The 14,517-nt window shown below is 45.5% G+C and overlaps 1 protein-coding gene across 1 annotated transcript in view; it reads left to right on the forward strand.

Moving 5' to 3' along the window:
- The first annotated feature begins 7,683 nt into the window (after positions 1 to 7,683).
- Positions 7,684 to 14,517, forward strand: part of LOC144792735 (cystine/glutamate transporter-like) — a 336,763-nt gene continuing 329,929 nt past the window's right edge. Inside the window, exon 1 of the mRNA XM_078667944.1 lies at positions 7,684 to 7,951. Within this exon, the coding sequence (XP_078524070.1) occupies positions 7,735 to 7,951 (217 nt within the window). The 5' untranslated portion in view covers positions 7,684 to 7,734. The remainder of the gene's footprint in view (positions 7,952 to 14,517) is intronic.

Raw genomic sequence — 14,517 nt, forward strand, 5'->3', positions numbered from 1 at the left:
AGTAGAGCAGAGAGTAGTGAGTAGTGAGTAGAGTAGTGAGTAGAGTAGTGAGTAGTGAGTGCAGAGTAGTGAGTGCAGAGTAGTGAGTAGAGTAGTGAGTAGAGTAGTGAGTTGAGTAGAGTAGTGAGTAGTGGGTAGAGTAGTGAGTAGTGAGTAGAGTAATGAGTAGAGTAGTGAGTAGAGAAGTGAGTAGAGTAGTGAGTAGAGTAGGGAGTAGAGTAGTGAGTGCAGAGTAGTGAGTAGAGTAGTGAGTAGAGTAGTGAGTAGTGAGTGCAGAGTAGTGAGTAGAGTAGAGTAGAGTAGTGAGTAGGACATCACAGGCAGCAGCTGTGCAAGCTTCTTACACTCACAAGGGGACCACAGGCAGCTGAGGTGCAATCTTCTCCCACTCACAAGAAGGACATCACAGGCAGCAGCAGTGCAAGCTTCTTACACTCACAAGGAGATCACTGGCAGTACACACCACATGAACACACTCCATAACATATAGCAACAATACATTGGCATTTACAATGCCATTAGCTCAAACTCAAATAAATCCGAGCCCGATTGCATTTCTAATGCTTGTTTAAGGATGGGTTTAATATAAGCTTGTTTCCATTTCAGAGGAACCGTAGCTTGTTGTAGGGACATATTCAAATTTTGAGTTAGAACATTGGTGATTAAAGGCATAAGCTTGGTACAGGCTCGAGGGGGAAAAGGGTCAACAGAGGAGCCTGATTTTACCCGTGTGTTTCGTCTTTGGTTATTCTCCAAAAAGACTTCATCAGGGCTACAACAACTAGAAACCTGCACTCTTAATATATATTTAGGTGCGTAGACGTAGCTTATTATGTTCAGTTTTCTAACTCTTTAATCCAAGATACATGGCCTATTAGCCCAGCACCATATTCATATTTCTTCACAATTGTAGTACCCTTTGGTTTATCATTCTCCCGGCATGAATAATCCGCGAGTCAGTTAGCGTCTTACTCGCTCTTGGAGAATAACCAAAGACGAAACTTGCATGTTGGCTGTATCTTTGGCTGTATTGTTATAATTTGACTTCGAGATTTATGAACTGGAGAATTTGCTCAACAAGTCCTTGTGGATAAAGTGAAAGAATTACGAAGAATAAAGAAACCACTGACTTTTGTTTGAATTTTTTATTGTTTGAAATCATCCTTCTACTTGAATTTGTAATATCATATGAATAATATTTTTTGCTCAGGGACTCTTACCCAAAAGAAGTAGATTACGCAATTGTAACAAATTGCGACCTGGCAGCATAGGGTGGTGGCTGTTTGGATTCCCTTTGAAGCATAGTATAAATTGTTAAATTTAAGATATCTAAGCCGTCAGACATTGCGCAATAAGGACCTCACTATCCATTTTGTTAGAATCTGTATTCAAACTGTATTTAACTGCATTATTCTTGCAAAGTACTATTACACTTACCTGGACCAGGCTTGGCTTGGTTCTAGAAATAAAATACACCTAATTATTATTTTATACAAACTAATTGGTCAAAGTTCAGTCTTTGAGTGTGTGAAATCATTTCTTGCCTAAGTGAGTACAATAAATGCTTAACACTACCCTCTGATATAGCCTTACTGCTCGCCCACAGTACCACAAATAGAGAGTAAGGTATTATCTACTTTTGCTTCTGCCTACCTTTGGGGATGCACTGCATTCTTACTCACTATACCTTAATTTGGTATATTATATACAGAGCCAGCTTCCTACAGTAGAAATATGACTGACTGAGTTAATGTTCTTTGCTTAGAGGCTGTCCTCCTGACGGATAATGGTACACCTGTTGGCAGTAAGTGGCATTTGTGATTGCAGGTGACATCTGGGAATGTTTGCTGGCGCATTGATAGCCAGTCCTGACATAACTGTGATAACCCCTACAATAGTGGTTATTGTGACATGAAGGAGATGCTTCTACACTTATTTTGGGCATTTTTGGTCCTCTGCTGTCTCTGCCGAAATGGTGGCCTCCACCTCCCATAATGGCAATGTACTGTGGACGTATCACTGTGATGAAATACTGGTGAGTATCTTGTGCTGAGGTCCAAGCTAATGCCAGGTGAGGAAATGAAATCCTGTGGCTGCTAGGCTACAAAAGCCAAAGCCCAAATTCAAGAAGTATCAGCAGTTGAGCAAGGGAAAAGATGGGAATGGGCACCCTTTGCATGATAGGGCCATCTCGACAGCCTCTGACTCCAAACGCTAAAGAGCCAGATGGATGAACTTAGGTGTTAAGTCGCCTGATCTCTTATGGTGCATCAACTATGAGGTAGGTGTTGGTGGGGGCAAACAACAACTGTCAGAAAGGTAACACTTCTGTCTTGCATTAATCTCCCCTGGAGGTAGTCAAATTCTCTTTGGCCACTCAAGCTTGCCAGGTGAAGCAGTTGTCTAAGGAAGTGATTGACGATTCTTTATAGATTGTTCAATAGTCCCCTCTTATCCTTTGTGTTTACCCTGTCCTGTCATGAAGGTTGGTGTTGTCTGTTTTCTGGGTATTCTCTTCTGCATGCTTTTGTGCAGGTGAAGGATATGCTGTGTGATCTTATTCAGGATCTGCTCTTTTCTCTTGTACTATGGTGCATGATGTTGCTACACTTTCTCTAACCATTTCTTATGGTTAATGGATTTCCCCTTGCATTGGAAAGGATGGTTCATTTTCATTACATACATTCCTGTTAACTCATTTCATTTTGATCTAAATTAAAGACCATGAAGTAACTTCACAAAAAAGGATCTAGGTGCTTAGGAAACTAGTTTAAAAATTAACTTAATACATCTTAATCCGAAAAAACAGAAAGTCCTAACCGCTCAGGCACATTATAGCCAATACCGTTTCTCACCCATAACCCATACTCTCAAACTCACTTGCTCAATGTATACCTTTTGATAGTTTACTGACAAGACATACTCCATCAAAAACAAATTCATATTTGACCCCACATCAAGGAATCTCCTCCCACTAAAACTGCAAACACCTGATACACTTTACATCCCATCGGAAAATACACCATGGCAGGTCTTTGGTTGTACTTCAAGTAGGTGGCTTTTAAATACTGAGAAAGCCGGAAACCTACTGGTCATAGAGTACCAAGTTTCAAACAATTTGTTCATCAGCCTGGTATGCAGTCCAAAGAAGTATGAACCATTTTAGAATCTCCCTGCATAGAAAACCCATACTCTTAAAACAAGTCAGACATGGTGGCATTGGCAATGTTATTATCCTCTGAAAGTTACTCTTAGAAAAGGTTGTGGAGAAAAAAATATCAAATTGTTAATAAGAGGTCTGTTTATGTTATATTATGTTATGTTAAACACGTTACATGATGTTATGTTGCGTTACATTATACTATGTTATGATATGCTAGGTTACGTGTATTTTTATAGCACCTAATTACCCATGAGTGTATCCTGGCACTTAGCAGGTGTCTGGTGCTGGCATCGAGGGGCCATATTTGAAGAGCCAGGTTTTCAGATTCTTGCAGAATTCAGGAAGGGAAGAGAAGGCTCTTATGTGGTGGTGGGGGGGGGGGGGGTGATTCTCTGTTTTAGGAGCGATCTGTGAGAATTTACATCCTCTTGCTCTGCTTCTGCATATGCATGACTTGTGTGCAAGTGTCAGTCTGTGTCAGTGGAGTTGCCTGGTAAGTTGCTGGAAATGCAGGCAGCCGTTCAGGTAGACAGGGTCTGAATAATGTAGTGCTGTGTATGTGCAGATAAGGAGCTGTGAGTGCCTATGTTTAGGGAGCCAGTATACCTCCCTATACATAGGGCGATGTGAGTCAGGAAAAGGAGGTTGAAGACCAGCCAGGTTGCTATATTCTGGACAGTTTGAAGTATTTTTGTGAGTTAGATGGTGATTCTCAGGTAATGGTTTTTGCATAGTGCAATCTGCTGTTGATGAGAACTTGAGTGACAGTTTTCAAGGTGTTCTTAGGTAGCCACTTGAAAATCTATTTCAGCATCCTCAGGGCGTGGAAACAGGCCGAGGCAATGGCATTGACCCAGGAGGACATGGCCAGCTTGTTGTCAATGAGGATTCCAAGGTTTCTTGCTTGTGTGCCTGAGGTCCATGGGCCACTAGGTGGAGTCCCACAGCAAGGCATATTTTCCATAAAGCACCACTTCTTGTTCGTACTGAGTAGAAGACAGTTGGACTTCATCCAGATGTCCACTTTGGTCATGCACAATTTTAAGTTGTTTCTGGTGTTGAGTGCTCTCTCTGAGAGCGACAGTATTAGATGTGTCTCGTTGGCGTCGGTTGGTATGCCAATTTTGTGTCCACAGATGACCTCTGCCAATAGTATGATGTTGATGTTGAAGAGATTTAGGCTGAGCAAGGAATCTTGAGTGACTCTGGGGAAATATTATGGAAACTAGAACTGAGTAAACAAGTGCTAAGCTGAAGACCATATAAGATTGAGGTGTCAAGAACCAATTGAAAGGGCAGGCTGAATAGTTTCCACATTTACAGTCTTTGGTTCTCGTTGAACTGCACTCATTGGCATACAAACTGCTATATGCCCATGGGTGTTAGTTTACCATTGGTTGCCTTATTTATACATAGAGGGGATATACTAGCAGGAGAGGCACATACAGCTGGACTGTATAAATCTGGATGTGGTCACTGAGGTAACAGAGACAAATGGTACTCTTTCTCTCATATTTTGTCCTCCTTTTTGCAATTTTACTCAACTCTATGCACCTGCACTCCTCTATGGCACTCTTTACCATTCCACTCTACGGCACTCTCCTGTTATGTATCATTTTAGGACCCTATTGTAAGTTTCCCGATGTATGCCCTTATATAGGTATAAATCACATATCCTTATATAGGCATAGAAATCATAACCATATTTATGCATTGCTCATGCAGTCCAAATACGGCAGGGCTACTTCCACCAGTTCCGAAAATCCACAACGATTTCTTGGAAAACTCAGCTTCAGCAGCCGGGGACTTCCCCTTGCTTGAATATTGGTTTGTCCAAGAACTCATGGAGTTTTCATAGAACTGAGACTCTTTGATGACGTTATTATGTCCAACTGTATGTCAAACTCGGCACCTTCCTCACCCAAGCAAACACACAGTGGTTTGGAGCTGTTCGACTATCTACTTACCCGATGCGCCCTGCTACAGCAAGTGCCAAAGGAAGCCGACTCTCCAGCAGACGCACTGAGAGAGATGCTGTCTTTTCTCCTGCCGAGAAATCCAGCTCCAGTGTTTCCAAACTACCATTGCAGGTTGTTGGGAAATCGAGTCCTGAACCTGACCTTCTTCAATCTAAACTAAGGTACGGAGCTGATTAGACCCTTAGAGAAATCTTGAGCAGATTTTTGGCAAAAGAATACTACATTTATGCTACACCTCACTTACTTCCTCCCTCGTACTAAGCTTCGGTTAGGTACACTGGGGTAGGCGTATTTTAGAAGCACCAGTTGAGTACTTTTAGCCTCTGTTATTTATGTATGTATTTATATATGATTTAGGAACCATACAATGCTCTTACAGTATTATTTTGTTCTACTATTCATACTGTATGCATTATATTTTACGAACAGTTTTACTATTGTAGCAGTTCATTTCTTATGCTTGAGAAAGAAGACTGTTCAATAAATCCTTTTATTGAAAACGCCCGTCTTTCTACTTTCTCTGCACCTCTAGTGAAACGAAGCATGCACGATTGACTGAGTGAAATGTCTATCTATTGTTTCCACGACTCTGAAGATACGTTTTATCTTGGGCAAACAAAGTTGTCATGTTTATGTGGTTGTCAGAGACTAATCCCTTCTTGTGAATTTGAGAACGTTCCTAGTGACCTCTGAGCTAGCTGGCACACACAATTAAGTTTAGTATATTCGATAGAGACCTAGTCGACCTCAGTCCTACATCTAATCTATAGGATATATTATTCCAATGCGCAGAGCCTATTGGGAATATAGGAACTACACTACATTCCTCTATGCCACTCCACTCTACTCTACATCACTCTATGCCACTCCTTTCTACATTACATTACTCTATCGGGCACATGCATCATTGTCAATTGCATTCGCAAACGGTGCGAATCGCAATTTTCGGCCGTTTGCGAATGCAATTGACAAAATTGGGATGCATCATGTTTTTCGCAATTTTAGGAATCGCAATCATGTTGCGATTTCTAAAATTGGGATTGCATTTAAGAAATCGCAATTTCAGATTTCTTAAATGCAATGCATGAACATTTTAAATTTGCAAATTTGCAAATAGGGAGAGGTAAATTACCATGAAGTTGACCTTCATGGTAATTTGCGAAAACTATCAAAAATGCACAAAAGTGCATTTTTGAAAGTTTCATTTTATACACACACATGCCCTTGGGGCATGTGTGTGTGAAAAATGCATTTAAAGTTATATTTCAGGGGTGCAAGGGGGGGTCCTTTGGACCCCCTCCTGCACCCTTGAAATTGCATTCTCAATTTGCGATTCGCAAAATGCTAATCGCAAATTGAGAATGACTTCCCATTCATTCCTAGGGGCCTCTTTTTAAGGGATTCCTTAATTGCGATTCGCAAATTGTGAATCGCAATTAAGGAAACTTAAGGAATCGTAAAAAAAAGTGATTTCTTGATGCATAGCCGTTTGCGATTTCTTAATTGCGATTCCTTAATTTTCGCAATTAAGAACTCGCAAACAGCAACAATGATGCATGCTGCCGTAAGCTACACTACCCCACTGCACTCTACTCTTCACCTCTCTATTCTATGCCACTATACACCACTTCACTCCACTCTTCACCACTAAGCTCTAAGCCACTCACCACTACCCAACCCTTCTCTATGCCATTCTTCACCCCTCCTCTCTTTGTCATTCTACTTTACGCCACTCCAGGCTATGCCACTCTACTCAATGCCACTCTTCTGTGTGTCACTTCATTCTTACACCACTCTACCCTGTGCTGCTCCACTCTATGCCATTCCAATCTACACCACACAAACGTTACTCCACTCCACACCACTGTAACCACTCCACTCTACGCTACTCTATTCCACTCATCTCACTGCCACTGTTCTGTACGCCACCCCTCTAACCTTCGCAAATGCAAAAAGTACAATCGATGGACAGAAGGCAGAACAATGTCATACATTCACCCCAGTACGGAGATCTGGGCCTAAATCCATAGTTTTTTTGCTCAAAATGCCATTCCAGATTGGACCCAGCCATATGCAAATCAGTCATTACCCTGAGCCCAATGGGAACAGTCCAGCCCGAACTGCCAAGCCAGGGCCTCCCCTCTAACCTTCAGCCATGCTGAAGAGCAGCCACACTGCTGTACAGCATGGCTAAAAGATATTGGCAGTCAAATAGCTCTCACATAGGCGAGACCTATTGGCTTTGCCAATGCTGTTCTATTTTACTTTTTGCCCTTTTCCACCTTTCCACGTGTCACTTCCTCTTTCTCACCCTCCTTTTTCCCTCCCAAAAACTCTCATTAGGCCTGGCCCGGAGAGCCGTTCTTGTTTCCCCCACACTATCCCCGTGTGCTCCGGTGATGCCTGTTGAGCCAGGGGGTGGGGGCGGGGGGAGTTTGGGGGCCAACAAGTGGCTGAGGGGTTTCTGGAGACTGAGTAAACAAGCTGAAAGAGAGTCTGTGCGCAGATGTGTGCGGTCACATTCCGGCCTCCGAACGAGACAGGAGGGCGCTGTCCGCGCCGAGGAGGACGGCTCGCGCCAGAGGAGCTGCGATGGGGGACACCCGGGACAGAGCCGCGGGCGAGGCGCCGAGCGAGGGGGCCGTGTACCTGAAGAAGGAGATCACGCTGCTGCGGGCCATCTCCCTCACCATCGGCACCATCATCGGCAGCGGCATCTTCATCTCCCCCAAGGGGGTGCTGAAGAACTCGGGGAACATCGGCCTCTCGCTCCTCGTCTGGCTGGGCTGCGGGGTCCTCTCCATGTTCGGTAAGCCTGATCTAAGAAGTTTGTTAAAGATGATAAACGACCCTCGCTTCGCCCCTTCCTCTTCCGCGTGAAAAAGAGATAAATCTCCCACATCTGCATACAAAACAGAACCAAAAATGGTCCTGCTTAGCACAAGGATAAGCTGTTTCCGAACTCTTACCCAGCCCCAACAGCCTCTCATAGACACAAAGCGTCCGGCACAGCACTAGCGCGAGCTCTTTCCAAGCCCCACCGGCCTCCCAGAGACGCTGGCTTGTTGTGCAGTGCCCAGCTGCCGCTGTAGGGCAGTCCACTTCTTGTACAGTAAAGGACAGTTCTAATCAGCGCTTGAAATGGGCAGTTCTTTCTCTGGGAGTGTACCAGTACCCCTCACCGTGGGCGAAGTATTGTCAATGGGAGGTGGAAGATAATTGCATTTCTTGTGTACGCACTACTTTCAATGGAGAGTACCATCACTTCTCAGGGCGGGTGTAATACTGTCAGGGGGAGAGCACCAGCACTTGTCAGCTTGGTGCACTTCTTTCAATGGGGGAGTACCATCACTTCTCAGGGCGGGTGTAATACTGTCAGGGGGAGAGCACCAGCACTTGTCAGCTTGGTGCACTTCTTTCAATGGAGGAGTACTAATCACTTCTCAGAGCGGGCGTAATACTGTCAGGGAGAGAGCGCAAGCACTTGTCAGCTTGGTGCACTTCTTTCAATGGGGGAGTACTAATCACTTCTCAGAGCGGGCGTAATACTGTCAGGGAGAGAGCGCAAGCACTTGTCAGCTTGGTGCACTTCTTTCAATGGGGGAGTACCATCACTTCTCAGGGCGGGTGTAATACTGTCTGGGGGAGACCACCAGCACTTGTCAGCTTGGTGCACTTCTTTCAATGGGGGAGTACCATCACTTCTCAGGGCGGGTGTAATACTGTCTGGGGGAGACCACCAGCACTTGTCAGCTTGGTGCACTTCTTTCAATGGGGGAGTACCATCACTTCTCAGGGCGGGTGTAATACTGTCTGGGGGAGACCACCAGCACTTGTCAGCTTGGTGCACTTCTTTTAATGGGGGAGTACCATCACTTCTCAGGGCAAGTGTAATACTGTCAGGGGGAGAGCACCAGCACTTTTCAGTTTGGTGCACTTCTTTCAATGGAGAGTACCATCACTTCTCAGGGCGGGTGTAATACTGTCAGGGGGAGAGCACCAGCACTTGTCAGCTTGGTGCACTTCTTTCAATGGAGAGTACCATCACTTCTCAGGGCGGTTGTAATACTGTCTGGGGGAGAGCACCAGCACTTGTCAGCTTGGTGCACTTCTTTCCATTGAGAGTACCATCATTTCTCAGGGTGGGTGTAATACTGTCAGGGGGAGAGCGCCAGCACTTGTCAGCTTGGTGCACTTCTTTCAATGGAGAGTACCATCACTTCTCAGGGTGGGTGTAATACTGTCAGAGGGAGAGCACCAGCACTTGTCAGCTTGGTGCACTTCTTTCAATGGGGGAGTACCATCACTTCCCAGGGCGGGTGTAATACTGTCTTGGGGAGAGCGCCAGCACTTATCAGCTTGGTGCACTTCTTTCAATGGGGGAGTACCATCACTTCCCAGGGCGGGTGTAATACTGTCTTGGGGAGAGCGCCAGCACTTATCAGCTTGGTGCACTTCTTTCAATTGGGGAATACCATCACTTCTCAGAGCGGGTGTAATACTGTCTGGGGTAGAGCACCAGCACTTGTCAGCTTGGTGCACTTCTTTCAATGGGGGAGTACCATCACTTCTTAGGGCGGGTGTAATACTGTCAGGGGGCGAGCACCAGCACTTGTCAGCTTGGTGCACTTCTTTCAATGGGGGAGTACCATCACTACTCAGGGTGGGTGTAATACTGTTAGGGAGAGAGCACCAGCACTTTTCAGCTTGGTGCACTTCTTTCAATTGGAGAGTACCATCACTTCTCAGGTTGGGTGTAATTCTCTCAGTGGGAGAGCGCCAGCCCTTGTCAGCCTGGTGCACTTCTTTCAATGGAAGAGTACCATCACTTCCTAAGGTGGATGTAATACTGTCAGGGGAGAGCACACTGTCAGGGGAGAGCACCAGTGCTTATCAGCATGGGGCACTACTTTCAATGGAGAGTACCATCACTTCTCAGGGCGGGTGTAATACTGTCAGGGGGAGAGCACCAGCACTTGTCAGCTTGGTGCACTTCTTTCAATGGAGAGTACCATCACTTCTCAGGGCGGGAGTAATACTGTCAGGGGGAGAGCACCAGCACTTGTCAGCTTGGTGCACTTCTTTCAATGGGGAGTACCGGTACATGTTTGTAGTATTATTAATGGGTTCATATTGGCCCTAATAACGAGGGGAATTCCTTTCAATGGAGAGTACCATCACCGCTCAGGGCAGGTGTAATATTGTCAGGGGAGAGCACCAGCACTTGTCAGCATGGAGCACTTATTTCAATGAGAGAGTACCATCACTTCTAAGGGTGGGTGTAATACTGTCAGGGGAGTGCACACGCACTTGCCAGCATGGGGCACTACTTCCAATAAGAGAGTACATGTTTTCTCAGGGTGGGTGTAATACTATCAGGGTTAGAGCACCAGTAATTGTCAGCATGGAGCACTTCTTCCAATGGGACAGTACCATCACTTCTTAGGGTGGATATAATACTGTCAGGGGGAGAGCACCAGCATTTGTCATCAGGGTGCACTTCTTTCAGTGGGGGAGTAACAGTATTTGGTTAAAGTATTATGAATGGGTTTTTTATTGACCCTAATGGGGAATTGCTTTCAATGGGAGGGTATCATCACTTCTAAGGGCGGGTCTAATACTGTCAGGGTAGAGCACCTGCACTTATCAGCAGGAGGCACTACTTTCAATGGGAGGGTACCATCACTTCTCAGGGTGGGTGCAATACTGTTGATTGTTCGGTTGGAGACTGATGTCATTTCTCAGCCTCATTGCAATAATTTATTTTTGTATGATGTATTAAGCTAAGGAAACATGTATGTGGTATGTATTGATCATTATCCAGTGGGAAAGCTCTGGTGCATTACTTTCAATCGTCGGAGAGTGTCATCACTTCTCAGCATTAATGAAATGGCTTCAGTATGAGAGTACCAAGATGACGCTGCACTGGTGCAATACTTTCAGCATGGATAGAATGGCGTCAGTAGGAAAGTACCTTGATGACTCCGCACTGGTGCAGTACTTTCAATCGTCGGAGAGTGCCATCACTTCTCAGCATGAATGAAATGGCTTCAGTAGGATGGTACCTCGAAGTTTCAGCACCGGCGCAGTACTTTAAATCGTCTGCGAGTGCTATCACTACTCAGCATGGATGTAATGGCTTCGGTAGGGAAGTACCTTGATACCTAAGCACTGGTGCAATACTTTCAATCGTCGGAGAGTGCCATCACTTCTCAGCATGAATGGAATGACTTCAGTAGGAAAGTATCTAGATGCCTCAGCACCGGAGAAATCCTTTTAATCGTCGTAGAGTGCCATCACTTCAAATTATGGATAGAATGGCTTCGGTGGGAAAGGTCCTCGATGTCTCAGCACCGTCGCAATATCTTTAGTCGTCGGAGAACGCCATCACTTCGATGATTGAAAATATTGCACCTGGGCTGAGGCAAACCTGTAATCATGCCTTTAACAGTCTTGTTGAATCTTTCAACAATCCCATACCTTGATGAATCTTTTAACAAGCCCATTGGTTTGTGGATGATTGGGGGCGGATAGATTGTAATTAACTCCATACTCTCCACATTGACTGCATATAAGCAGACACGAAGTTGGTGCCGCTGTCAGACACCCCTTCCTTCGGGAAACCCACTCTGGTAAAAATCAAATTAGGGCCTTAGCCGGTGCAGTTGCAGTCCTCAGGGGGATGATCTTTGGGTACCATGTGGCTTGATCCACCAGAACCAGGATAAACTTGTTGCCAGAGGCTGTCTGGAGATGCATGATCCTTACAATGTCGATGCTCAACCTTTCAAAGGGGGCGCCAACACGGGCAAGGCATTCAGGGGAGCTTTCAGCTTCTGCCCTGTCTTCCCGCTGGGCTGGCAGTCAGGCAAGTCCTAAAGAATGTATCAGAGGAAATCTTCATCCGGGGCCAATAAAAGTGGGGGACAAACCCGACAAAGGTCTTGTCCTGGCCCAGATGTCCTGCAAGGGATATTTTTTGATCCAGCTCTAGTAGGAAGGCATTGTAGCATTGGGGAATGACCTTTGCCCTTGTTGTCACATGTACAGGTGCCTTAGGCTCACTATAAAGGATGTTGTCCTTCCAGTAAATGTGGTGATTTCCAGAGGCATCACTTGCTGACTGGGCTTCGGCCTCTTGCCTCATGCCCTTCAAGGCTGGGCACTCCCTATGCACCTTACAGAAGTCCTCCCTCACAGTTACTTTCAGAAGACCTGAGATCCCACCCACTCAAATTGAACAAGGTAGTGACCCTCACGGTTGTCTGTTACCACAACCTGGTGGAATGTTTTGGGTACAGTCTGCTCAGGGGACACCAGCTAACTGATTACCTTAGTCATGCTAGCACCTATCTCTCTCAGAGCCTCAACACCTTATTCATTGATGGAAACTCACTGCCTATGCTGTGCATTATTGGAGGGCATAACGTTTTTTGGAACAATCTTCATGTCACCCAGGGACACTAGGCTAACCTCATTGAGCTCCCCCCATTAACTGGGACAAACCCCTCTCCCAGCCCTACACTCACCACCCCTGGTGTCTTACTGCGCCTTTTGGGCATTTGGGACCCCCTCCTAGCACTTATAGCACTTGTAAGTCTTGTTCTGACTCTTGTCATGGAAGTTCTTTTTCTCGTGGCCAGCGAGGGAATCAGACCCCTTTCCCTGTGAACTGTTTTGGGGGCCTTGAGAGAACTCCTTCCTTTCCTCCCCGCCTCTTTCTTCTGGTGGGAACCCTGGCCACATTTTTAGGAGTCCTCCTCAGATGCCTTGTTGGACACTCTGGTGCTGACCCAGATGTCTGCCTCCTCAGAAAGATTCCTAGGATCAGTCAGCTTGCTATCAACCAGGTGTTGGCCCAGCTCAGATAACAGATGTCTGGCATGTGCTCATTCAAAATCAAATTGTACAGCCCAGAATAATGATCAACCTGGCTGCCCCTCACCCATCTCAATAGTGCCTTGCAAGCATACTCAACGACTTCCATGCAGGTCTGTGAAGAGCTTTTGTGGCGACCCCTGAACTTCCTTCTATATGTCTCAGGGGTCAGCCCAAATTTACTGAGTAGAATGGCTTTCATGCGGGTGTACTGTTTCTGATTCTCTACCTCTAGTGTCAGGAGTGTGTCCCTCCTCACTGTGGGCATGTATCTCCACAAGCTACCCCTCCCAGGACTCCTCAGAAACCTCATATATCCTTAGAGACACTTCATTGGCAGAGAACCACTTGTCAATGTCATCCCCACGACAAAACTGGGTGCCAAATTCTTCCCTTTTCCAGAGGACACTGCACATAGACTGCCACCATTACTGCTGGACTCCACTTGCATGGCTCTAATTTCTAGCTCTCTAAGGCTTAGCTCCTGGGCCATTCTCCTTTCCTCCATGGCCAGCCTCTTCTCTTCTGGTGCTTGCCCCTTCCCCAGTGTTGCACACTTTTGCTCTTTCTCTAATTTGGCAAGCTCTACCTTAGCTTTCCCTCCTCCTTCCTGTACTCCAGTTCCTCTGGGGAAAGTTTCCTGGATAACACAATGCTGCCTGCACCTGGCAGGATTGCCAGTCCTGGGATGATGTTTCCCTCCTCACCAGAAGGTCGCTTGTCAAGACCTTCAGGTAGGTACTGCTTCAATTCTTCCTCCAATTCTGACCCCTTCTCCTCATTGTCTGTGTGGGTCTGGTGGGCCTCTGCCCATGTTCCCAATGCTGTTCAGACCTCTGCTTTCTTAGAGCTACCTTTGGTGAACAACCGCTTCTCCTGGCGAAATCCCTTGAGCTGGGACACAGTACAGCTGTCTGGGTTGGCCTGCTCATATTCCATCTTGGCAGGTGATGTCACAGACACAACAAAAAATTGGGAAAATTTTTAGGAATTTAAACTCGTAGTGGTTTTAAATATGGTTTGTTAGTGTACACTAATTACTGTATGGCAATTCACAAACACAAGTCCCTTCCATGTTAGAAATTGTGTTTCTGTTTATCATAGGTATGCACCTGTCCAAGAAGGAACCATAATCCTAGTCAGGATTAGTCACAACACACCCTAAATTATCTGGTGCTCACCCTCTGGCAGTTTGGCACTGAGCAGTCAGGCTTAATTTAAGAGGCAATGTGTAAAGTATTTGTGCAACACAACAAACAGTAAATAAGTAAAAAACACAAAAAGAATTCAAACCAAGTTAGAAAAATATATCTTAATTTAAGACCAAAAGAACAAAAATCCAATAAGTAGTTAAGATATTAATTTTGAAAGATTAATAGTGTAAAGAGCACTTAAAAGCAATATACGCTTATGAGGTTATTTGGTCGTGCTGGACCGGGGCAAAGTCAAGAGTTCAGGCCAACCATGATGGAGCGTGGGCCAGACACAGGAGCGACA

The sequence above is a fragment of the Lissotriton helveticus genome, chromosome 1_1 (genome assembly GCF_964261635.1).
Source record: "Lissotriton helveticus chromosome 1_1, aLisHel1.1, whole genome shotgun sequence".
Classification (NCBI taxonomy): Eukaryota; Metazoa; Chordata; class Amphibia; order Caudata; family Salamandridae; genus Lissotriton; species Lissotriton helveticus.